Genomic DNA, 25944 nt, shown 5'->3' on the forward strand with positions numbered 1-25944 from the left:
GCTTTCCTGCTGAGAAGCAGTTGTCTTCTGATTTCATGGCTGCAGTCACAATCCTCAGTGATTTTCAAACTCAAGAAGAGAAAATCTGTCACTACTTCCACCTTTTCCTCTTTTGATTGCCATGAAGTAATGGGGCAAGATGCCATAATCTTTGTTTTTTCAATATTTAGTTTAAGTCTGCTTTTTCACTCTTCTCCTTCACCCTCATCAAGAGGTTCTTTAGTTCCTCTTCTCTTTGTACCATTAGAATGGTATCTGTATATCTGAGATTGTTGATGTTTCTCCCATCTGTCTTGATTCCAGCTTGTAACTCACCCAGCCTGGCATTTCTCATGATGTGCTGAGCGTATAGGTTAAATAAACAGGATGACAACAGACAGCCCTGTTGTACGCCTTTCTCAATCCCTTTGTTCCGTGCAGTGTTCTAACTGTTGCTTCTTGACCCACGTACAGGTTTCTTAGGAGACAGGTAAGATGGTCTATCTCTAAGAGCTTTCCACAATTTGTTATGATCCACACAGTCAAAGACTTTAGCGTAGTTGATGAAACAGAAGTAGATGTTTTTCTGTAATTCCCTTGCTTTCTCTGTGATCCAGTGAATGTTGACAATTGACCTCTTGTTCCTCTGCATTCTCTAAATCCAGCTTGGATGTCTGGAAGTTCTTGGTTTGCATAATGCTAAAGCCTAGCATGCAAGATTTTAAGCATGACCTTACTAGCATAGGAGAGGAGTGTAGTTGTCTGATGTTTTGAACATTCTTTAGTGCTGCTCTTCTTGGGAATTGGGATGAGGATTGATCTTTTCCAGTCCTGTGCCACTGCTGGGCCTTTCAGATTTGCTGACATTTTGAGTGCAACCCTTTGATAGCATCATCTTTTAGAGTTTTGAATAGCTCTACTGGAATTCCATCACATCTACTAGCTTTATTGACAGCAGTACTTCCTAAGGTTCACTTGACCTCACACTCCAGAATGTCTGGGTCTGGGTGGCTGACCATACCATCATTCTTATCCTGTTCATTAAGATCTTTTTTTTGTACAGTTCTTCCATGTATTCTTTCCATCTCTTCTTGATCTCTTGTCCTTCTACTAGGTCTCTACCGTTCTGTTCTTTATTGTGGCCATCTTTGGGTGAAATGTTTCCTTGATATTTCATATTTTCCTAAAGCAAGCTCCAGTATTTCTCCTTCTGTTGTTTTCCTCTGTTTTTATGCATTGTTCATTGAAGAAGACCTTCTTGTCTCTCCTTGCTATTCTTTGCAACTCTGCATTTAGTTGGGTGTACCTTTCCCTTTCTCCCTTGCTTTTCACTTCTCTTCATTCTTCAGCTGTTTGTAAAGACCCCTAAGATAACCACTTTGCCTTCTTGCTTTTCTTTTTCTTTGGGACGATTTTGTTTGCTGCCTCTTATGCAATATTATGGACCTCTGTCCATTGTTCTTCAGGCATACTGTTTATTGTATCTAATCTCTTGAATCTATTTGTCACCTCCACTGCATATTCATAAGGGATTTGATTTAAGTTGTACCTGGCTGGCCTAGTGGTTTTCCCCAGTTTCTTTAGTTTTAAGTCTGAATTTTGCTATGCGAAGCTGATGAACTGAGCCACAGTCAGCTCCAAGTCTTGTTTTTGCTGACTGTATACAGCTTCTCCATCTTTGGCTACAAAGAATGGAATCAATATGATTTCAGTATTGACCTCTTGGTGATGTCCATGTGTAAAGTTGTCTCTTGTGTTGTTGAAAAAAGGGTGTTTGCTATGACTAGTGCATTCTTTTAGCAGAATTCAGTTAGCCTTTAGCCTTTGCCCTGCTTTATTTTATACTCCAAGACCAAACTTGTCTGTTACTCCAGGTATCTCTTGACTTTCCACTTTTGCATTCCAACCCCCAGTGATGAGTAAAACATTGTTTTTTTTGGTGTTAGTTCTAGGAGGTCTTATAGGTCTTCATAGAATTGATAAACTTCAGCTTCTTTGGAATTGGTGGTAGGGGCATAGACTTGAGTTACTGTAATGTTGAATTGCTTACCTTGGAAGTGAACTGAGATCATTCTGTCATTTTTGAGATTGTATTCAAGTACTGCATTTCAGACTCTTTTGTTGATTATGAGGGCTACTCCATTTCTTGTATGGGATTCTTGCCTACAGTGGTAGTTATAATGGTCATCTAAATTAAATTCCCCATTCCTGTCCATTTTAGTTCACTGATTCCTAAGATGTCGATGTTTGCTCTTAGCATCTCCTGCTTGACCAAGTCCAGTTTACCTTGATTCTTGGACCTAACATTCCAGGTCCCTATGCAATACTGTTCTTTGCAGCATCAGATTTTGCTTTTATCACCAGACACATCCACAGCTGAGCTTCACTTCCTCTTTGGCCCAGCCGCTTCATTCTTTCTGGGGCTATTAGTTGTTGTCATCCATTCTTCCCCAGTAGCATGTTGGACACCTCCCAACCTGGGGGACTCACCTTTCAGTGTCATATCTTTTTGTTTTTTTATATAGTTCATAGATTCTCATGGCAAGTATACTGGGGTGGTTTGCCATTCCTTCCTCCAGTGGATCAGGTTTTGTCAGAACTCTCTACTATAACCCGTCTGTCTTGGGTGGCTCTACGTTATTGTTCAGTTGCTCTGTTGTGTCCAGCTCTTTGCGGCCCCATGGACTGTAGCACACCAGGGTTCCCTGTCCTTCACCATCTCCTGGAGCTTACTAAAGCTCATGTCCATTGAGTCAGTGATGCCATCCAACCATCTTATCCTCTGTCCCTCTTCTGCCTTCAGTCCTTCCCAGCATCAGGGTCTTTTCTAATGAGTTGACTGTTCTCATAAGCTGGCCGAAGTGTTGGAGCTTCAGTTTCAGCATCAGTCCTTCCAATGAATATTCAGGGTTGATTTTCTTTAGAATTGACTGGTTTGATCTCCTTGCTGTCCAAGGGACTCTCAAGAGTTTTCTCCAACACTACAGTTCAAAAACATCAGTTTTTCGGTGTATGGCTCATAGCTTCATTGAATTACGCAGGTCCCTTCATCATGACAAGGCAGTGATCTGTAGTACAGATGTTTAAAAAATATTAATTGTTCTAGTCCATGAGTATGGAATATCTTTCCATTTATTTGTGTGTTCTTCATTTTCTTTCAGTAGCTTTCAACATACAGGTCTTTCAGCTCCCTGGTTAAATTTATTCCTAGGCATTTTATTCTTTTGGAAAAGGATTTTAAAATTAGGAGAGCAGTTACTCTGCACTTAACACTCGTTTGGTAAGAAATGGTTTAACATTTGGATGGCTAGTCACCAACGTAGTACATGCAGACGATTGTAGAGTAGGAAAGTGTGAGAAAAACTGCTGTTAATAATAAATAAGCACACCTTCTTATTGTAAAGTAACTTGCTAAATATAAACTTAATCAACTGAAATACAAAATGTTTTAAAGAACTATAGTTGTATTAGCTTGAGGTAATTAGAATTAGGTTAATAAAGGGGGCATGCTTTACAATAAATAGGTAATGATATTTTATGAGCATATTAAAGCATAAGCTGGAACAATTAGGTTTAACTTAAATCACAGTTACAGGGTTTATATATAAAGTGCTTAACTGATCTTTTTTTGTTGCTGTTGTTTAGTAAATATTTTCTTCAGTAAATATTTTTGCCTCCTATATGCTATTGCTTACAAGAAACATCACAAATGATAACAAAGGAAGATCTGAGGAAATTCTTGGCTATCCCGTGGCTAGAACTTGGTGCTTTCACTGTCAACGCCCAGGGGAGCTAAGATCCCACAAGTTGCACGTTGTGCCCAAAATAAAACAACAAAAACATCAAAGGAAGATCTGAGACTCTGAACTTCATTCATAATGCAAACTAATTGTCTTAGTACTAGAGAGGAAGTGAAGGAGAGATTAGTATTTGATATGTAAGAAAATGAAGGGATAGGATAAGAAATTGTGTAGGAGGAGAAGGGCATTCCAAGGATGAGGTAAGAGGGAATGCAAAGGTATTCGCTTATGTATGCAACAGTATTTATTGAAAGCTTATTATGCTAGGTGCTAAGATATAAAAGTGAAAAAAGTAGGTCAAGTCAAGTCCTTGCCCTTAGGTAGCTTACTTTGTAGAGAAGGAAACCCACCTTAACAGAACATGATGTCAGATAGTGGTAAAATGCCTCTTTCTTGGGCTTCCCTGGTGGCTCAGACGATAAAGAATCTGCCTGCAATGTGGGAGACCTGGGTTCAATCCCTGGGTTGGGAAGATCCCTTGGAGGAGGGTATGGCAACCCACTCCAGTATTCTTGCCTGGAGAATCCCCATGGACAGAAGAGCCTGGTGGGCTGTAGTCCGTGGGGTCGCAAAGAATCGGACACGACTGAGCGACTGAGCACATGGCCCAGCCTCTTTCTTACTAATTACATCGAACATTCTTTTTTCATTGCATTTTTGTATTTTTTAAAGTAACAACTTTATTTAGACATTATTCACAGACCATGGAATTTATCATATTAAAGTGTATACTTTAGAGTTGTTTTTGTTTTTATTGTTGTATATTAGCAAAGTTGTGTAGACACCACCAGTATTACAGTGATTTTAGCAGGTTTTTGTTGAATGTCTCTTCAGCATCTTTCTGTTAAGCTGCCTTCTTTTTGTATTGCATCCTTCCCATTAGCCTCCATTAATTATCAGCTGATCATTCTGGAGAATTGCTCAGCAGTCCAGTTAAGTTTGAGGAGGGATAGTTTTTGAGGTTTTGAGTGCAGATGTGCTCTTCTGAGCTGTTTCTCTGGTTCTTTCTGATGACTCGCTGGCCTATTATTTATCTTGTTGCTCTTAACTAAGAAGAGTTTTTGTTTTGAGAGCACTCTTGGGCTTGAATTTCTCATACTCCATTTCAAATAAAGTCATTTACTTTTGGGAGAGCTTTAGAGCTCTTTTTTCATATATAGCCTGACTCTCCTCCAGGGCATTTCCTGGGCACAGGGCTGGGCAGTAGCCATTGACTTGCTGCTTCTGGTGTAGCAGCTTCTTGTACCTACAAGCGATTTGGGGTGAGAGCAGTTGGCTTCCCAACATTTTCAGCCTCCTGCACTGTAGTAATGTAAAGCAAAGCAAAGCGAAGCAAAGCGAAGCAGAAGCAGAAGCAGAAGCAGAAGCAAAAAGTAAAGCAAAAAAGTAAAGTAAAGTAAAAGTAAAGTGTTTTAAAATGAAGGCTGGGTGGAGGAAGGGAGCCTCTGCTCTTCTTGGCCACACTCACCAGGAACTTATTTTCTTTAATTTGGAGTTGGAGGGGATGACATATGGTAAGTCTTGACTGAAAACTGAGAGGAAGCTCTGCTTTCTTGGCCGCACTTCCCTGGAGAGGACTTTCTATCAACCTGAACCAGGGCAAGGCAGTAAATGGGTTATAACCCAAATGCCACAAACTATCCCAATACCAAGTTTTCCTGTAAATTTTCTTGAGTAATTTTTTTTATCCAAATATACCCTTAGGATAATTACTAGAGTCTTTAAGTGGTTGTTTTTAAAAATAGTATTAGGTAGTTTTGCCTGTTTTCCTGGAGAGTGGGTGCCTGATGCAACTTTCCTTGTTATCCTGGGAGTGTAACTCTCCAAACTGCTTAATTCTAAATCTTCCTAAAGATCAAGCATATCTTCCTAGTAAAGAAGTTTGCTGCTGCCCCCATGAACAGAGGTTTTGGTCAGACATGAAATCCAGAGCTATCAATAACCAGAGCAGTTCTTTGCACTATCCTGTCATACTAAGGACTTTTATAATTATATATATATATACGTGTGTGTGTATATATATATATATATATATGTATATATGTATGTTTGTATATATGTATATATATACACATGTGTATACACATGTATGTATATATGTATGTATGTACGTCATGAGTTAAAGATGGTGTTGTTTAGTCGAATCAGACTCTTTGTGACCCCAGCACACCAGGACTGGGGTTCTGCAGCACGCCAGGCTTCCCAGTCCTTCACTATTTCCTGGGTTTGCTCAAACTCATGTCCACTGAGTCAATGATGCCATCCAACCACCACATCCTCTGTCGTCCCCTTCTTCTCCTGCCCTCAGTCTTTGGTAGCATGAGGGTCTTTTCTAATGGGCCAACTCTTCTCATCAGGTGGCCAAAGTATTGGAGCTTCAGCTTAAGCATCCATCCTTCTAGTGAATATTCAGGGTTGATTGCCTTTAGGATTGACTGGTTTGATCTCCTTGCAGCCCAAGGGACTATCAAGAGTCTTCTCCAACACCACAATTTGAAAGCATCAGTTCTTTGGTGCTCAGTCAGTCTTATGTTATTGTCCAGCTCTAACATCTGTACATGACTACTGAAAAAACCATAGGTTTGACTATATGGACCTTTATTGGCAAAGTGATGTCTCTACTTTTTAATACTGTGTCTAGGTTTGTCAAACTGCCATACAATTGCACTCATCTCACACGCTAGCAAAGTTATGCTCAAAATTCTACAAGCCAGGCTTCAATAGTACATGAACCAAGAACTTCCAGATGTTCAAGCTGGACTTAGAAAAGGCAGAAGAACCAGATATCAAATTGCCAACATTGGTTGGATCATCGAAAAAGCAAGAGAGTTCCAGGAAAACATCTACTTCTGCGTTTTTGACTATGTCAAAGCCTTTGACTGTGTGGATCACAACAAACTATGAAAAATTTTTAAAGAGATGGAAATACCAGACCACTTTACCTGCCTCCTGAGAAATCTGTATGCAGGTCAAGAAGCAACAAGTTAGAACTGGACATGGAACGATGGACTGGTTCCAAATTGGGAAAGCAGTACGTCAAGGCTATATATTGTCACCCTGCTTATTTAACTTATATGCAGAGTACATCATGCGAAATGCTGGGCTGGGTGAAGCTCAAGTTGGAATCAAGCTGTGTCCCCTTCTCCTTCTGCCTTCAGTCTTTCCCAGCATCAGGGTCTTTTCCAGTGAATCAGTTCTTTGCATCAGGTGTCCAGAGTATTGGAGTTTCAGCTTCAGCATCAGTCGACTCTTCCAGTGAATATTCAGGGCTGATTTCCTTTAGGATTGACTGGTTGGATCTCCTTGCAGTTCAAGGGACTCTCAAGAGTCTTCTCCAACACCACAGTTCAAAAGCATCAATTCTTCAACACTCGGCTTTATTTTCCAATTCTCACATCCATATCTAACTATTGGAAAAACCATAGCTTTGACTAGACGGACCTTTGTGAGCGAGGTAATGTCTTTCCTTTTTAATATGCTGTCTAAGTTGGTCATAGCTTTTCTTCCAAGGAGCAAGCGTCTTTTAATTTAATGTGTGCAGTCACCATCTGCAGTGTTTTTGGAGTCCAAGAAAATAAAGTCTGTCACTGTTTCCTTCCCCCCCCCCACCCCCCCCCCCATCAATTTGCCATGAAGTGATGGGAGCAGATGCCATTATCTTAGTTTTTTGAATGTTGAGTTTTAAGCCAGCCTTTTCACTTTCCTCTTTCACCTTCATCAAGAGGCTGTTTAATTTTTCTTCACTTTCTGCAGTTTGGGTGGTATCATGTGCATATCTGAGGTTATTGATACTTCTCTTGGCAATCCTGATTCCAGCTTGTGATTCAACAAGAGTTTATTTTGCCAATTTTCTGCTACCCACAGAAGTCTATGGCTTTCACTCAGCTTGTTTTCATGATTGGATTTTTCAGTTCTTTGGCTCTACTGATATGTGGATTTTCCTACATAGGATATATGACAGTTTTTTTTGCATTCTTTCATATTCTTAGAACCATATAGTTTATAAATATGTCAGTTGATTTGCAGTGAAATTCTGATTTTTAAAAAATGGCTTCATCTGATCTTTTTCTTATTTTTGGCTGTACTGAGTCTTTGTTGCTGTGCTTGGACTTTCTTTATTTACAGAGAGTGAAGGCTACTCTTTGTTGTGGTGCATGGGCTTTTCATTTTCGTGGCTTCTTTTGTTCCTAGAGCATAGGCTCTAGGGTGCACGGGCTTCAGTAGTTGCGGATGGCGGACCCTAGAGTGTGCAGGCTCAGTAGTTGTAGCATGTGGGCTTTAGTTGCTCCTCAGCATGTGGAATATTCACAAACTAGAGATTGAACCCATGTCCCCCACATTGGCAGGCAGAGTCCTGTCCACCATACCACTGCGGAAGTCGTTTCATCTGATCTTAAATTAAATTTTATAAAATAATGTTATTGACATTTGGTTATGCATTGCAGTCGTATGCAGTTTCATGCAAAAAAAAAAATTCAGAAACTTAAACTTTTATCTTTTCATATATTTTCTTAGGTCCTTTCTCTCTCTTCTCCTTCTGGGACCCCATAATATGAATATTGGTGTGTTTAATGTTGTCCCGGAGGTCTCTTATGCTGTCTTCACTTCTTTTCCTTCTTTTTCCTATGTTCTGTTTTGCGGCAGTGATTTCCACCATTTTTCTTCCAGATCACTTATCTGTTCTTCTGCCTCAGGTATTCTGTTATTGATTCCTTCTAGTGTATTGCTCATCTCTGCTTGTTTGTTCTTTAGTTTTTGGTCTTTGGTAAACATTATTTGCATCTTCTCCATTCTTTTTCCAACATCTTGGATCAACTTCACTGTCATTATTCTGAATTCTTTTTCTGGAAGGTTGCCTGTCTCTATATAATTTGTTGATTTTCTGGGAATTTATCTTGTTCCTTCATCTGGGTCATAATCCTATGCATTTTTATTTTGATTAGCTTTCTGTGATTGTGTCTTTTGTTCTGGAGACTATGGGATTGTAGTTCTTGCTTCTTCTGCCTGATCCCTTTGGATGAGGCTGAGACTTATGCAAACATCCTGATGGGATGGACTCCAGAAACGTAAACTTTTAAAACTCGAATATATCTCATCCTGTCTCCTTCCATTGAATGGGAAATCCTTTCTAATTGTAGCCCTTGATTTGTTTGTCACTGAAAGTGAAAATGAAGTTGCTCAGTTGTGTCCAACTCTTTGTGACTCTATGGACTGTAGCCCGCCAGGCTCTTCCATCTATGGGATTTTCCAGACAAGAATTCAGGAGTGGGTTGCCATTTTCTTCTCCAAGGGATCTTCCTGACTCAGGGATCGAACTCTGGTCTCCCGCTTTGCAGGCAGACTCTTTACCATCTGAGCCACCAGGGAATCCCTTGTTTGTCACTGTATAGTCCCATAAGTCACTTCTCTGGTGTGTACTTATGTTTACTCTTCTTGTGACCACTGAAAGACTCTCTGTTCCTATTTGCTCACATTCCTAAGAGGGAATCCTTGGTAGGACTGAGTAGTCACATCGAATCATTTCAGATGTCATTGGAAAACAAGTGTATTGATTTCCTCGGGTTAATCATTCACTCTTGGTTCAGTAGTGAAGATGGGAAGTGGGGTCACGTTGTACAATATGTTTATACCTCTGCCTCAGATATTATTTAGGTAATTTCTTCAGCAGGAACAAAGGTTTAACAGTTTCTTGCAAAGTGAGGTGGTAGATACAATTGAACCAATTTACTCACACTGTGTGTTTTATTAATATACATATTTTTTACCTCAGGCTATAACTCAGCATAAGTAAAACTGAGGAAACTGTAGGTAGCAATCAATTTTCTAGTAGTAAGTATGCTGTTGGGAATTCTCTTTAAAATATAGCAGTCACTTGTATATTGTTATAATGTCATGTGACATCTGCCTGTAATAGTGATTTGTTGTGAACATTTGCTTCCATCATATTGTATCTGGCTGCTTGATTAATTTCATGTTATAAACACACATATTTAATATAGGATGTAATGATAAACTACCCATGTATATTCCTTCAGTACCTTTGGAAGGACACACAAGAAACTAATCACTGTCTGCCGTTAGAGAACAGAATGCACTAGGCTGTAGAACTGAGATGGGAAGTGTACTCTTTTATTCCATCCGGATTTTGTAAGTGCTACTGAAGGAAAATGAAAGCAACAGAGTAAACAATAACAAAAGGGAACATGGATGGGTATGGTACATGCTCTGAGGATATAATTCTAGCCAAATATTCTTTGGTGGCCCCTGTTTGGGTTTCTTCTCACAATTGGTAAGTTCTCCATGTTGACTGATGGCTAAGTTCGATTAGCACTGTCTTCTAGGTGGTGATTATATTCCAGTATTTTATTACCACTTTGTTCCTTCCAACTTCAGATTCAGATTAGTTGCCAGGTTTCTATTTGACATGAGATCTGTTTTTGATTTGGAATGCAAGATAGTAGAAGTAGTCCTTCATGAATAAAAAGACCATGGTGGTGACTTACGATTCTTCTTCCACTGAAGATAACTAAGGCAAGATTTTTTGAGATACTTTGATCTACTATGGATGGTAAAAAATTTACCTGAGTCTTATTTTTCAAATTCTCATATTGAAAATATGTTTGATTAAATTCTTTCTTAATATCACTTTAAAAGAATGAAGCTTTAGCAAATCTATATAATTGAGATTATGTTCAAATTTTATGTTACTGTTATATAATTTTATTTTAAACATACTATAGTTTTTCTTTTTTATTTTGTCCTTTAGCCGGCCTCAGAAAGTGTGTTTGTGTCCATTTCTACCAGCGCATCCTGTACATATCTCTACCTACTTGTATATAATTCAGCATCCAGCAGAGGTGAGTAAGGTGTTGTGAAATACACAATGTCAGGTAGGATATTAGTACACAAGAAGATGCATGCAGGTGAACATACTCATCCCTTTCAGCTTTTCAGCATTTTAAAAAATAAATTGATATGCTCTATAGACAGATAAAATGTATTTCATAAAATGGTGTTATTTCATAAAAACTGTGTTACTGAATGGTAAGAGAGAAATTTAGAATTCCAATGATTTTATATGGAGAAAAAAATGAAATTTTGTGAGTTGAGTCAAGAAATTATTGCTTTTTAAATTTGATCTTAGCTTTTGTTCTTTGATGTCTTTCCTTGTTAAGGTAGAAGTTACTCTCAGCATTTTAGTGTTATGAAATGAATGTTAAGTTTTTTACTTCTTTAAGTGAATAGAACAAATGTGTATATTTTACATGTATATATGAAAATAAAAATATATAAAATATTATATATGTTGTATATAAAAACTTTTTAGTTAATGGTTTCATATATTGGGGAGGATTATGCATGTGGTAATGTGTATGTGTGTTAGTAACTCAAATGCAATAATGAAGAGAGGAAGGAAGGAGATCATAGATAATCAGAAATTGATATCAGTACCAAACTCTTTGATGTGTGATACAGGTACAAAAATGAGTTTAGTGTACACTGAAGTTAAAATTATTCCAGGCTTTGAAGGAGGAATAATTTTTTTCTTGTATTTCTGAAGTATTAATATACAGCACTTGAAGACTTTAACAAAGACATTAAAGGATATTAATCTGTCACTTTCCTTTTGCAAATGATAAAATAATTACTTTTATTGTGAATTGTTAGATGTTTCATTTGCTGGGCAACCTTTTTTTCCCCCCAGTGTTAACAGCATGCTTTGTCAGGATTGTGACACTTTTATCACTAGCATTATATTGCTGCATTTAAACTTACAACCCAGTGTAGCTCAGATTTGCATAAAATGATAGCTTATTGGCCATAACAGTTTTGACTAAAGCTTGACTTTTGATGACAAGTGTTGTTTTCATTTCATAATATACATAATATGGGGCATTTTCATTGTTATTTGGTTCCAGACATAAGATGGATTTTAAACTGGAGGTTTATCATTGATTTGTGGCAATTTTAATGTTTTCATGTCTTATTCCTTATTTTCTTCATTCCTGCCTTTCCCCCTACTTCCTTTTCTTCTTCCCTCTCTCTATTCTTCACTTCCTTCCTTCTTTCATGGTTAATCCACAGTTTAGATGATCCATCCATAATTGTATATGCTGCAAATGTCTTTCACGTGTGTACAAGTCCATCTGTATTGATTTTCTCTATCACCCAAGGAACTTTATAATCTTAATCTAACTCAGTCATACTGGGCTGCCTTGTGCTTAATCTCAGCATACAGTTTTCAGTCACAGAACAGGTCAGTTTGATGACTTCCCCTAGAAACTAATTGAAAATCAGTTGTATAGGCTCTAGGAAGGGGCTTTGAGAAAAGAAGACTTGATGGAATGGATGAAATGGTGTTTATTATGATGGAGCATTTCAAAGAGTATGGACATGCATATAGAAAATTACTTGAGGATAGAAAGAAAAGAGTTACCTCAAAAATAACAAAAAAAAACTTTACAGAAAAGAAATGTTATGTTAAATAGCTTGGCTTTTTGTGAACAATATATATACACATATAGCCATTAATGATGTAAATACTGTTTATTTATTTCACTAAAAATAGTAGATGATGTTAGGGTAAGGAGTGATGTAAGAAAGCTAAATCTTCATTTATTAAGAGAATCTATAATTATAGAATGAGTAAGGCTCAGGAGTTTAAATTCTTCACAGCTCTGTAAACTCTGTAACTCTGGGAAAGATAACCTCTCTGTGCCTCAGTTTTGTCATTAATGAAATGGAAGTAATAAAAATATACTGTGTTATTGGTTTATGGTGAATGGGGTGGTGCTTAGTCACTCAGTTGTGTCTGACTCTTTGCAACCACATGGACTGCAGCCCGCCAGGCTCCACTGTCCATGGAGATTCTGCAGGCAACAATACTGGAGTGGAAAGCCTTTCCCTTCTCCAGGGGATCTTCCCAGCCCAGGGATAGAACCCAGGTCTCCTGCATTGCAAGAAGATTCTTTACCAGCTGAGCCACCAGGGAAGCCCAAGAATACTGGAGAGAGTAGCCTATCCCTTCTCCAGTGGATCTTCCTGACTCAGGAATCAAGTCAGGGTCTCCTGCATTGCAGGCAGATTCTTTATCAACTGAGGGTATGAGGGAAGTATGAGGATAGAGGGAAGGTATGATGGAAGAGTCTTATGGTGAATAGGAAATGAATAATACATAAAATGCACTTAGAATTGCACACATTACGGTTACCTAATATGATGGTAATAATTGATAGTTTGTATGTAATATCTAAAATTGATAAGAAATAGCAAGGCATGTATAGAAATATGGACATAACTACTGGAAGAAATAGCTGGAAGAGTTAAAGCAATTGCCTCTAGGAAGTAGTATTGGGGATTGTATCTGGGAACATTTTAAATCTTTTGGCACTGTTTTGAGTTTTATACATGTGTTACTTTGACAAAAATTTGGAAGGTGATTTAATTATGTATCAGAGTTTCAAAAGTGATGTTAAGGAGGGAAGAAAACAGTGTGAGACACTGGAGAATGTCCTGAAACTCCCCTCTTACCTGCCTCCTGCTAGTCCCATTCACCATAGGAGCTGCTCCAAATTGCTGTTTTCAGGCCTCTTCAGAGCTCCAGACTGCTGCATGTACTTTTTAGTTAAAATCACAGCAAATTCTGACTCTTCTGTTTCTTTTTGAATTTTTTATTAGGTCGATCAGTTTAACTACTCTCAGCATCTTTAAATTTACCTTTTACATATTATTTTAATTAATACTTCCTAGATTGAGAGGTTAAAGAAGTAAACACAGAATGTTCCTGAGAGAGTAACTGTGTGTGTGTTTTTGTTGAATACCATTACTACAATACTTTTTGTTTCTGTGCAAAAATAAATAATGTAATTATAAATTTATTTTTAATTACTTTAATAAATTCATGTATAATTTTATTGTTTTATGTATTAATTGGCTGAATAACTGATACTCCTAAAGAAAAGTAAGTAATATTTGATCCTTTAGTACCTTTAGTACCTTTAGCACCTTTAGTACATTGTTGCTTTTTTACAGACAGAAAAGTAGTCAAATTATTCACTGTGAAGATATACACACAGGATTAAGTAAATTGGTAAAGAATACATTGGAGTTTATGTGCGTGTGTGCTCGGTTGCTTTAGTCATGTCTGACTCGTTTGCGATCCCATGGACTGTAGCCTGCCAGTCCATGGGATGCTCCAGGCCTCTGTCCTTTATTGGATTAAGCATGACATTCCCAGTTGGGCCAGTGGAACAGAAGAGGCCAGGCAGTGACTGAGCACTGTCGGCCAGAATAACCAAGATAAGTATGAGGCTAAGACAGAATAGCTAATCATCTGACTCTACTAGGCTTAAAAATGGAATTCTTGTGACAACCAGAAAGGTGGTTTTTTGTGTTAGAAGTTAGGACGTTGGGAGAAAAAATTTATGGTGAACATTAACTATGATGATAGTTAATACAATTTACAGAAATTGTCACCAACTTTTTCCATGTGAAAATTATATTTTATTTCTGTTTCCATACTTTATTCTTTGGATGGAAGGTCATAAATGCAGCCCACACTCACGTAGGAAGGAGAGATTAAACATCACCTCCTGGAGTAGGGAGAGTTTATGTTCATTACTCGAAATTCTTCTATGAGGAAGATTTGTCTCTTCTCTCCTATTTATTTAATCATTCATTTATATCAGTCTGGACTCTATTTTGTACTTTGGGTTATAATCCAAATACTATGTTTATTATTTTATTGCTCAAGTTGTTCCATTGGGTGCTTTTAAGATTGGCTTCTGTGTTTCTTTATTGTTCCAAAACGATATGCCCAATTCTTTTGTTTTTTGAACACATGTTTGCTTTTGAGGCATCAATATGTAGATAATTAGCTTCAAGTTGACATACTACAAAATGTAGTAGTGAAAAAAAAGTTTTTTTTAAAACTGAATCAAAAAGTTTGATTCAATTTAAACACTTTTACATTTTTTTATAATCTTAGCTAATAGTTAGATTAATGTTATCTTTTTTGATCAGTAAACATGTAAACACACCCAAATAGAATAAAAATATACACTTATGTTTAGTACTGATAAGTTGAAGAAACTGTAGCTCTGTTTTATTAAATTGTGGTCTGTAGTAAACAACTTGTGAAAGTTGTATGTAATGTTGTGAATCAAATGTTCATCAGAAAATTTTAAAAGTGGGGAGTTCCCTGGCAGTCCAGTGGTTAGGACTCGGCACTTTCACTGCTGAGGGCCTGTGTTCAATGATCTCTGGGTGGGGAACTAAGATCTGGCATGTTGTGCAGTGTGGCCAAAAGAAAAAAGTCTTAAAAGTGTGTTTATCTAAGTAAAATCTGCATTTTAATTAATTTTTTAATTATAGGAAAACAAGGTGTTGCGGACAGTTCCTCTTCTAGCAGCATGTCTCCCCAAAGATAAGTGTAAAATCAAGATTGGTCGTCGCTTCAGTGAGGAAAGGTAAATTAATTTTTAGGGCAATTTAATCAAATTCTTTTTTTACTTTAAAAATGATTTCCTTCAGGTTATCTATCAGACCTAGAACATAGTACATTGAAAGTGATTAAAAAATATAATTTCTGCCTTCTCCCTCAAAAGGCGTGTATATTTACTATTTATTTCATTTTTGTTAAGATGGTTTATTTCAAGATGTTAGTAGTTGTATTAGATGCAGTTCCTGTTTTTCTTTCTTTTTCTTTTAATTATATATGATATCCATTTATGTAAAAACACATATTCCATTTCTAGTCCATTAAGACCTTCCTAAGGTACAGTGATGAGAACTATTATTTAGTATTCTAGTTATAGGCATGTCATATTTTAAAAAAATGATAGAATGCCTTCTCTTGTGTTGTAAAATATTTGGTCCAGTATGTGTAGGAGTTTGTTAGTTGATATCTTCACAGACAATTCTACAATACTCTTGGATCTTATTTTGCTCTGTATTATAGAACCCATTAATATAAATATATATTTAAATTTTTCTACAAGTTGTTTCTTACCTTTGAAGCATATTTGTTGCTTTTCTACCTATTCACAGTCTTCACAATTACTTTGATCCTATCTACACTAAATATATTCTTAGATGAAAATTTTAATTTCTCTTGAAAACATGGAGACTTCTTTTTCAGTTCACTTATGAAAATGCTAAGTAAGATTAGTGCCAGCGCCAAGGCTAAGGATTGACCAAACGCTTTTCTTCCTTTATTATTTTAGCATTGTGTTATGAAAATAACATCATGCTAGAAGTTTATAAAAGAACTTTTTTCCTTTTTCTGAAATTATTGTGTAGGCATTCTTTTCTTATATATTTTTACAGTTTGCGTTGTTTTGCCCTGCAGAAGTGAGCTTTGGTCTGGGCTTGGTGCTGTTGCTGTGAATTTTCCCATTTTGTTGGGAATGAAAGCACGATCCAGAGCTCTTCACAGGGGAGCAACCAGATAGTTTACACTGTGACACTTCTTTCACACACAGGGGCTCTTTATGATGATAGTTTCTCTATAATTCTTGGATAGGTGTGGATATATAATCTGCCCACTTGGCCCCTGTTTTTTTTAATTGCAGAAATGGTAACTGTGGTGGTAGAAGTGGAGACTCTCTGGGTCATCCCTGACATTTGGCTCTCTCACCCTTCCACAAATGTGCTTGGGGATGAGAAACTTAATACTTTTCTAAATAGTCGAGCTCATTTTGAGCCCATGTTATTTAAGTTCAGCTTTTTTGATGGTGCCTAATATACTGCTTATCCAGTAAATTATTAGTCACTCTTGGATTTTAAACTAAAGCTGATTAAAAATATTGTTTTAATATTAGTCTAGTAATTAAATGATTGATTTAGTTTTCTGTTATAGAGTTTGTGATATTACCGTGGGGGGATAAGAGGCATATTACTTTCGGTATGCTTTGTAAATAGAATTTAAAAGTACTTATTATCAGTTTTTAGCCACTGGTATATAAGAAAAGAGTTGGGCTTTGTATATTAGCCCTGTATACTATGATTTTCTAAGTTTGTTTGTTAGTCATGGAAATGGTTTTGTAGATTCCCTAGAACTTTATATGTAAGTAGCGTTTTATGTCATTATATATCTTCCTTACTGTTGCTTATGCCTTTTATTTCTTTATCTTGCCTTAAGTTGCAGTAACTGGGACTTTCAGTATGTACAATGTGTATTATGAGTGACAAAAGCCCATCTTTACCCTGATCCTAATCTCAAGGGACATTGTTAAAGCTGATATTAACTGTATATTTCTGTAGTTCAGAGATGATACCGTATATTATCTTTAATTCATTCTTTAACTTGTCTCCTTCCCCCTGAAGTTTGTTTCTTTGCTTGCAGACAGGCTGTCTTATTCATTATTATATCTCTTGTGCTATAATGCTTTAACATGCATTTTTTTTTACTACCTTTTTTTTTTATTCATTTATTTTTATTAGTTGGAGGCTAATTACTTTACAATATTGTAGTGGTTTTTGTCATACATTGACATGAATCAGTCATGGATTTACATGTATTCCACATCTCGATCCCCCCTCCCACCTCCCTCTCTACCCGATCCCTCTGGGTCTTCCCAGTGCACCAGGCCTGAGCACTTGTCTCATGCATCCAACCTGGGCTGGTGATCTGTTTCACCATAGATAATATACATGTTTCGATGCTGTTCTCTCGAAACATCCCACCCAGTTTATAATAGCCAGGACACGGAAGCAACCTAGATGCCCATCAGCAGACGAATGGATAAGGAAGCTGTGATACATATACACCATGGAATATTACTAACATGCATTTTTGAGAGAAGTTCAGCAAGAATAATAAAGCTTCTGTCCTCCTCACAGACTAATAAAGACTTTTTATTTTAAACTTTTAGAGATCCTGAACTTTCAACTATTTGTCAGAAGTCTGATACATTAATATTATATCCAGGGGCTGAAGCTGCTGATTTGGAAGAATTTATATTAGATTCTCCTGTTTATCCTTCCACAATAATCATCATCGATGGCACGTGGAGCCAGGCTAAGGATATTTTCTACAAGAATTCCTTGTTCCGACTGCCTAAACAGGTACACTAGTATTTTGAACTAGAGAAAATACAAATGTATAGTTCTATGTGTAGTATGTATTTTCTGAGAGGACACACGTATGTTGTTATATATGAATTTGATGGTATTTATATATAAGCATGTCTGTACATAGGTATGAATATGCTCTTATGTATGTTTTATATATATATGTAGAAAATTTCAGATTTGTCCTTATTTCTTAATTACTACCATCAGATTTCACCATAGTTTAGGTATTTAGATATATTGAAAGTCTCTGAAACATTTAATCAGGACAGTCTAAAGATTATTTATTTTATGTGTATTAATATTTTTGTTAAGAAATGTTATGTTTAAATATTTTTGGGATACTAAATTGCTTTTTTCTTATTGGAAATGGCTGAGTTTTTATGAAGGGCTTTTTTGGTCATTCATGATTATAATCATACAATCATATAATGAAATCAAAGTTTAGTTTGTTGATGTAATTGATGATGATAAATTTCCTAACTGTTGAACTGTTCTTGTGTTACTAGAATGAGCACTTACAGTATTCTTTTGATATATTGCCAAAGTTTATGTTTTAGTTAATGGCATTAAATTATAATTTATATATTTTTTGTACTTTTATTACAATATTTGGGACCTAATGTTCACTTCACCAAATAGAAATTTTACTATTTTCCTATGGCTTAGAATAGTTTAAATAATAGTTTTGCTCCTTAAAAGTTACATGGAACTCACTGGTAAAACCACCTGATCCTGGTCACTTTAAAATAACTTGAAAATACTTCTTTCAAACTCTTTTATCAAAATTATTTAAGCTTTCTACTTCTATTCGATTTGGTTTTTAATAGCTTATCTTTTTAAGGGAACTGTTCCTTCCTCTTGGGTTAACAAATTGATCGTCTATACCTATATATTCTTAAGTATTTATTTGAATTTCTTCTGAATGTTTACTTTTTTCCTAATCTCTCACTCTCACACACACTCACACTTTTTCTCATGAACAGACTCAAAAAGAGTTTCCCTATTTATTGAGCTTTCAGAAGTATTAGCCTTTAGATTGTTTTAGTGACTATTAAACTTTATTCTTTCTTCATTAATTTGAACTTTTCCCTGGATCTGTTTATTTCACATATTCAGATTTTTTTTCCTTTTGATTTTGTAAGATTTGTGCTTACTAGTGCTATGTTTCTTTACCAAGATTAGTCAGTTTCTTCTTTAATAATAAAGGAAGACTGTAATATTTCTTCTTGGTATAATTATCATTGTTTCCTGTGGCTTTGGATTGATGTGTTTTTTGTATCTATAGCATTGATATGATTTGTTATTTGTTTTGATTTCTTTCTATTCATGAACTACAAGGAGTTCTTAATTCTCAAGTGCGCTAACATTTTGTGTCACTATTTTATTTCTCATTCTGTTAGATCATGAAACATTGCCAACAATATTTTGAATAATTTTATGATATTTATGAGGGCAAGTACATGAAAAATTTTTACACATGTTCTATGAGTATAAAAAATTTATGTTCTCTATTTACCAATGAAAGTGTTTACATCTTTTTAAAGTTTGTTATTTGCAGTTTTTTCTTTAAGCTTCTATTTTTGGCGTACTTAGGCTATTTTATATTGAAACAGGTATATGAAAAACTTCTATTTGTATATTTTTAATGAAATTATTCCTATATTTTCAATAGTTTTTATGTTACATACTTTTCTATGCTCTTTTTGGGTTTATACAAGCCATGCACTTAGTGAAAAATAGCTGTGAAGCCCTGATTCCGAGATTTTTGATCTTAGATTCTTTATAGTTTTCATTCCTTTTAACTAAAATGTGGGTGTGGTTTTTAGATGAAACTCAGCTAACATGTTGAATGCTTTGAATGGGCCAGTACTATTTCCAAGTACTTTACATATATTAATCTGTTTAATCTTTCCCCAGATTCCATGATGTAAGTATTGTTAATTGTGTTAGTTAACTTCACTTTAGATCATATAACTACTCATAACAGAACTGTGATTTGAATCCATCTAGTTTAGAGCCACAGCCTATGGTCTTAAAGTACTGTACCACTTCTGAAATGGAAAACTTTCATCTGGAATATTTATATATATATATTAGCTTCTGTAGGTTTATTTAACTTCTTAAGTAGTCCCTGTGTTCACAAGAACCAACTCATTGAAGACATAGATACTGTTAGAATGTGGCACATTTCAGGTAAAATTTTATGTTTACATTCCCTTTGCCAGGGGATCTTCCCAACTCAGGGATCAAACCTAGGTCTCTGGCATTGCAGGCAGATTCTTTACTGTTCAGCCACCAGGGAACTGTGTGTTTGCATTACATTTAGATATTTCTCAGTATAAAGAAAAAAGTTTGATGAAAGTGTTACATTTGTAAAACATTTGTGCAAATTTTTTTTTTTTTCTTTTTTGCATGGGTATGTCATGTCTGCAACACTAAGCTTTCATTTTGTGATAACTACATGACTACCACAGAAATGAAGTACATAGTCACATTAAAAAAATTAAAAGTTATTTTAAAAATGAAAATTTACCAAAACTATTTTTCTCTTTTAAATTTAGTAGCAGATAAGGAAACAGGTAAATTAATTTTCCTAGTCCTATTATGCCATACTTTTCTATCTTTTTCTCTTCTTGTTTTTCCAAACTAGAAGCAAATGTAGGTAGATTGTATATTAAACCTTTAAATGGGTACCTCACAACCAGAACATAGAAGAAAATGCCTAAAAGGAACATCAGATAGGTTTAACATGGGGGAAAACATCACCATAAACTAAAGTGAAAAGGCAAATGTTTCTTGAGAAGAGTATGAATCAGAAAAAGGCTTCATAAACTTGGAGTTCTTAAAAAGATAAAGACAGAAATCTCAAAAACGGGTCATCAGTATAAAAACAAAGTTCACAAAATAGAATGTACTTTTAATGACATCATCACTCTAATAATCATATGATAGACAAGATACAAAGTTGTGAACTTTGATGCTGAAATAACTTCAAACTTACAGAAAAATTTCACAAATAGTACAGAGTTCTCTCAAATACCCTCAGCTGTTAACTTTATGCCATATATCACTCTGTCTCTATATAATTATGTTTTTCTAAACCTTTTGAGAGTAAGGAATAGATATTCAAGTTTTACTTTTTGGAATTGAAATTTTGCTAGCTCTAGACCAGAAAGATGATTTTTTCCTAAATATTTTTACTTGAAATAAAAAATAGTAATTTAAAACATGAAACAATTTGTAAAAACTCATTTTATATATCTTGAGACAGTTTCATCTTAATGTATTTTGGAAATATGAATCATTGTAAAAACAATAATATGCATTGCTTTATAGAGTATACAGTATTCAGCCCCAATATATGAGTATGACTTAGAAAAGATACGTTTCTAGAAGTTGTTGCTAAAAAAATCAATGAAGTCTGCATAATTTACTCTTTCTAAAAAAGCATATAAATATATTTTGTACATAAATTATATATGGTATATATACAATATATAAGTATATACTTCGTATATGTTCAGTTCAGTTCAGTCACTCAGTCGTGTCCGACTCTTTGCAACCCCATGAACTGCAGCACGCCAGGCCTCCCTGGCCATCACCAACTCCCTTCCAAGGAGTAAGCGTCTTTTAATTTCATGCCTGCAGTCACCATCTGCAGTGATTTTGGAGCCCAGAAAAATAGTCTGACGCTGTTTCCACTGTTTTCCCATCTATTTGCCATGAAGTGATGTATGTATATAGGCATAAATATATACAAACAGAAATAGGTGAGATGAATTGAAAAGTGGATTGATTTTTATTTTTTTGAAAAGTGGATTGATTTTTAAATGTTACTATATACATATCCTTAGACAGATATCTAGTTATAAAATGATATTGATAATTACAGTGATTATATAGTAAGGTCTGAACTGTCTTCTGTAACACTAAAAAATTCGCTTGTTTTTAGTATTTCTCCTATTTCTTGAAAACATTTCCTGTATATGTGATGATTTTTACTTAATTATTAACTTTGTTCCTCAGCTTTTCTGAAAGAAAATTTATTTTATTACATAGTAGACTTTCTTAGGGGCCTTGCTTTAATATATGGCACAAGTAAATTGTATGTAATATGTCTTTCTCATGGATGACAGAAATCCAACTCAAGCTAAACAAAAGAAAGTATATAAGTCATGTTACTGGGAAACTCCAAATAGATGGGGATGGCTTCTGACTTGGCTGAATCTGGTTCTCAAGCATCTTTTGAGAGTTTGCTTCCCTTTGTGTTCTGATTTTTCTCTTGTTATGAATGAGCTTCCTCCCTGCTACTGGAAGATGTCTGTGGGAAGCGGTCTCCCCTGGTTTTATTTATCATAATAGAAAGATAATTTATCTTCCCCAGAGTAGAATCCTGGGTTGTTCTTTCATTGGAGTTGTTGTGGATGGTGGTACCATTATTGACAGAAGTACCACAGGAATTAGGAATAACTTCCTTAGGGACCATGGGGTGTTGCTATCAGCAGGATGATTTAAAATCACGAATGGGCAGACCAGAAGGCCTTAAGATAACTACAGTCTACTATACACCAGTTGTTTACTTGTAAAAGCATGCTTATTTATATATTTCTTGGTTCATTCAAAGCTACTGCTCTATATAAATAGTTTAATAATTCTTTCTTACAGTCTAGTTCACCAAGTGAAAAGTAAAAATGAAAAAGGAAAAAAAACGTACGTCATCTCTTGTCAGTAAGAGGTATAGTTTAAAATAATCTCTAAATAATGTAGCTTAAGTTAGTTAGGTTTTATTTCTAAATGTAATTTATTTGTCATTTCTTTTACCACCACCTCAATATACGTACACCCACATACCTGCTTTTTGCATCAGTTTGTCTTAGCTGTTATTCTTAGTTTAGTTCATCTGCTTAGTTTCTGTAGTAGTATAAATTTTTTGCTTTAAACACAAGAAACAAAAAAATGACAAAAAGAAAACAGAAATCAAAATTAACATCCAAAGTATTGGTCTTTTCCCAAATACACAGGTGGACTTCATACTTACCTAATTGAGGAATGAAAGAATTGTAAATCAGGCACTAACTTGCTGTGCTCAGTCGTGTCTGGTTCTTTTGTGACCCCATGGACTGTAGCGTGCCAGGTTCCTCTGCCTTGGGATTTTACAGACGAGAATACTGTAGTGGGTCACTACTTCCTCCTCCAGGGGCTCTTCCCCACCCAGAGATTGATCTTGTGTCTCCTGCATCTCCTGTGTTTGCAGGCAGATTCTTTACCATTGAGCCACCTGGGAAGCCCAATGCAAACATTAACTTGGCCTCCTTTTAATCTGAATTTCTAATATATCCAGGCCATTTGGCAATGAATGAATATCTGTTCCCTCAGAAGAATTTTACACAGGAGACTCTTGTCATTTGCTAGGAATAAATCTAAGGTGAATATGGAAATGTTTGTAGAGGCTTCTGGCTTTCTTCATAAACTTATTTTCAGGGAGTGTTTGCATATTCTTGCTTTATTGCCTTTAAAACTTTCACTAAAGCTTGATTTCTCACTTGATAATTAGAGCACTGTTGGGAGCACTCACTGGCTAAGACATTTTCGTAAAAACTTTGTCTTGTGTCTATATAGAGCTGTTAAGGACTGGCTTATGTTACATCTAATCTGTTGCCTAATTAAAATTCATTGTTATCCTTAAAATGTTTTTTATTGAGGTGTAATTATATGGGGTGCTTTCCTTGTGGCTCAGCTGGTAAAGACTCTGCCTGCAATACGGGAGACCTGGGTTCGATCTCTGGGTTGGGAAGATCCCCTGGAGAAGGAAAAGGCAATCCACTCCAGTATCCTGGCCTGGAGATTTCCATGGGCTGTATAGTCCATGGGGTTGCAAAGAGTCGGACACGACTGAGCAACTTTCACTTTACTTTCACTGACATGTTATATTAGTTTCAGGTGTATAGCATAATGATTCAATATTTGTATATATTGCAAAGTGCTGTCCATAGTAAGTCTAGTTAATATCCATTCCTGTACATAGGTACAGAATTTTTTTCTTGTGATTAGAATTCTTATGATCTACTCTCTTAGCAACTTTAAAATATATAATACAGTATTCTTAATTTTAGTCATCATGCTGTACATTACATTGCTGTGACTTACTTTGTAACTGAAGTTTGCATTTTTGGTGCCCTTACCGCGCCCCCCCACCCCCAGCAGCAATCAATCTATTTTCTATACCTACAAGTTCTTTTTTTTTAATTTCACATGTAAGTGAGATCATACTATTTGTTTCTCCTTTTTCTCTAACTTATTTCACTTAGCATAATGCCTTCAAGGTCCAGCCAAGTTGTCACAAATTGTAGGATGTCCTTTTTTATGGCCTAATAATATTCCAGTGTATACACATATATCACATTTTCTCATCCACTCATCTGTTGATGGGTGTTTAGGTTGTTTCCTTATCTTGGTAGTAATAAATACTGTAGCAGTGAGTATGGGAGTACAGAAAGTTCTTTAAGTTAGTGTTTTCATTTTCCTGAGATTGTCTTTTTAGTTTCATGAACAATTTCATTTCTCTTTACTTCTGTCAACAGCTTTGGGAGTTGGCTGTGCTCTGCCTTCCTTCCTAGTGTGGTTCATGGACCAGTTAACAGCACTGACATCACTTCATAGCTTGTTAGAAATGCAGAATATCAGGTTCCACCTTAGAACTACTTAGAGTCTTCATTTTACTAAGATACTCAAGTAATTGTTTTGCAGATTAAAGTTTGAGAAGCAATGCAACACTAAGTTCAGTTCAGTTCAGTCGCTCAGTTGTGTCCGACTCTTTGCGACCCCATGAATCACAGCACACCAGGCCTCCCTGTCCATCACCAACTCCCAGAGTTTACCCAGACTCATGTCCATCGAGTCGGTGATGCCATCCAGCCATCTCATCCTCTGTCGTCCCCTTCTCCTCCTTCCCCCAATCCCTCCCAGCATCAGGGTCTTTTCCAATGAGTCAACTCTTCACATGAGGTGGCCAAAGTATTGGAGTTTCAGCTTCAGCATCAATCCTTCCAGTGAACACCCAGGACTGACCTCCTTTAGGATGGACTGGATGGATCTCCTTCCAGTCCAGGGGACTCTCAAGAGAATTCTCCAACACCACAGTTCAAAAGCATCAATTCTTCGGCACTCAGCTTTCTTGACAGTCCAACTCTCACATCCATACATGACCACTGGAAAAACCATAACCTTGACTAGATGGACCTTTGGTGGCCAAGTAATGTCTCTGCTTTTTAATATGCTATCTAGGTTTGTCTGATGCTGGGAGAGATTGGGGGCAGGAGGAGAAGGGGATGACAGAGGATGAGATGGCTGGATGGCATCACCGACTCGATGGGTATGAGTTTGAGTAAACTCCAGGAGTTTGTGATGGACAGGGAGGCCTGGCGTGCTGCGATTCATGGGGTTGCAGAGTCGGACACGACTGAGCGACTGAACTGAACTGAACTAGGTTGGTCATAACTTTCCTTCCAAGGAGTAAGCATCTTTTAATTTCATGGCTGCAATCACCATCTGCAGTGGTTTTGGAGCCCAGAAAAATAAAGTCTGACACTGTTTCCACTGTCTCCCCATTTATTTCCCATGAAGTGATGGGACCAGATGCCATGATCTTAGTTTTCTGAATGTTGAGCTTTAAGCCAACTTTTTCACTCCCTTCCTTCACTTTCATCAAGAGGCTTTTTAGTTCCTCTTCACTTTCTGCCATAAGGGTGGTATCATCTGCATATCTGAGGTTATTGATATTTCTCCCAGCAATCTTGATTCTAGCTTGTGCTTCTTCCAGCCCAGCGAAAAGAAATGCAAAAAAGCAAAATGGCTTTCTGAAGAGGCCTTACAAATAGCTGTGAAAAGAAAAGTGAAAAGGAAAGATATTCCCACTTGAATGCAGAGTTCCAAAGAAGAGCAAGGAGAGATAAGAAAGCCTTCCTCATGATCAATGCAGAGAAATAGAAGAAAACAACAGAATGGGAGAGACTAGAGATCTCTTCAAGAAAATTAGAGATACCAAGGGAACATTTCATGCAAGATGGGCTCGATAAAGGACAGAAATGGT

The 25944-nt window shown here is 36.3% G+C and overlaps 1 protein-coding gene across 1 annotated transcript in view; it reads left to right on the top strand.

Moving 5' to 3' along the window:
• DTWD2 (DTW domain containing 2) overlaps nucleotides 1–25944 on the top strand; it is an 80762-nt gene that overhangs the window by 15760 nt on the left and 39058 nt on the right. The window contains exons 2-4 of the mRNA XM_061150942.1: nucleotides 10546–10636; nucleotides 15153–15247; nucleotides 17654–17846. Coding sequence (XP_061006925.1) covers nucleotides 10546–10636; nucleotides 15153–15247; nucleotides 17654–17846 — 379 coding nt within the window. The remainder of the gene's footprint in view (nucleotides 1–10545; nucleotides 10637–15152; nucleotides 15248–17653; nucleotides 17847–25944) is intronic.

This window comes from Dama dama, chromosome 9, assembly GCF_033118175.1.
Source record: "Dama dama isolate Ldn47 chromosome 9, ASM3311817v1, whole genome shotgun sequence".
In the NCBI taxonomy this organism is placed as follows: domain Eukaryota; kingdom Metazoa; phylum Chordata; class Mammalia; order Artiodactyla; family Cervidae; genus Dama; species Dama dama.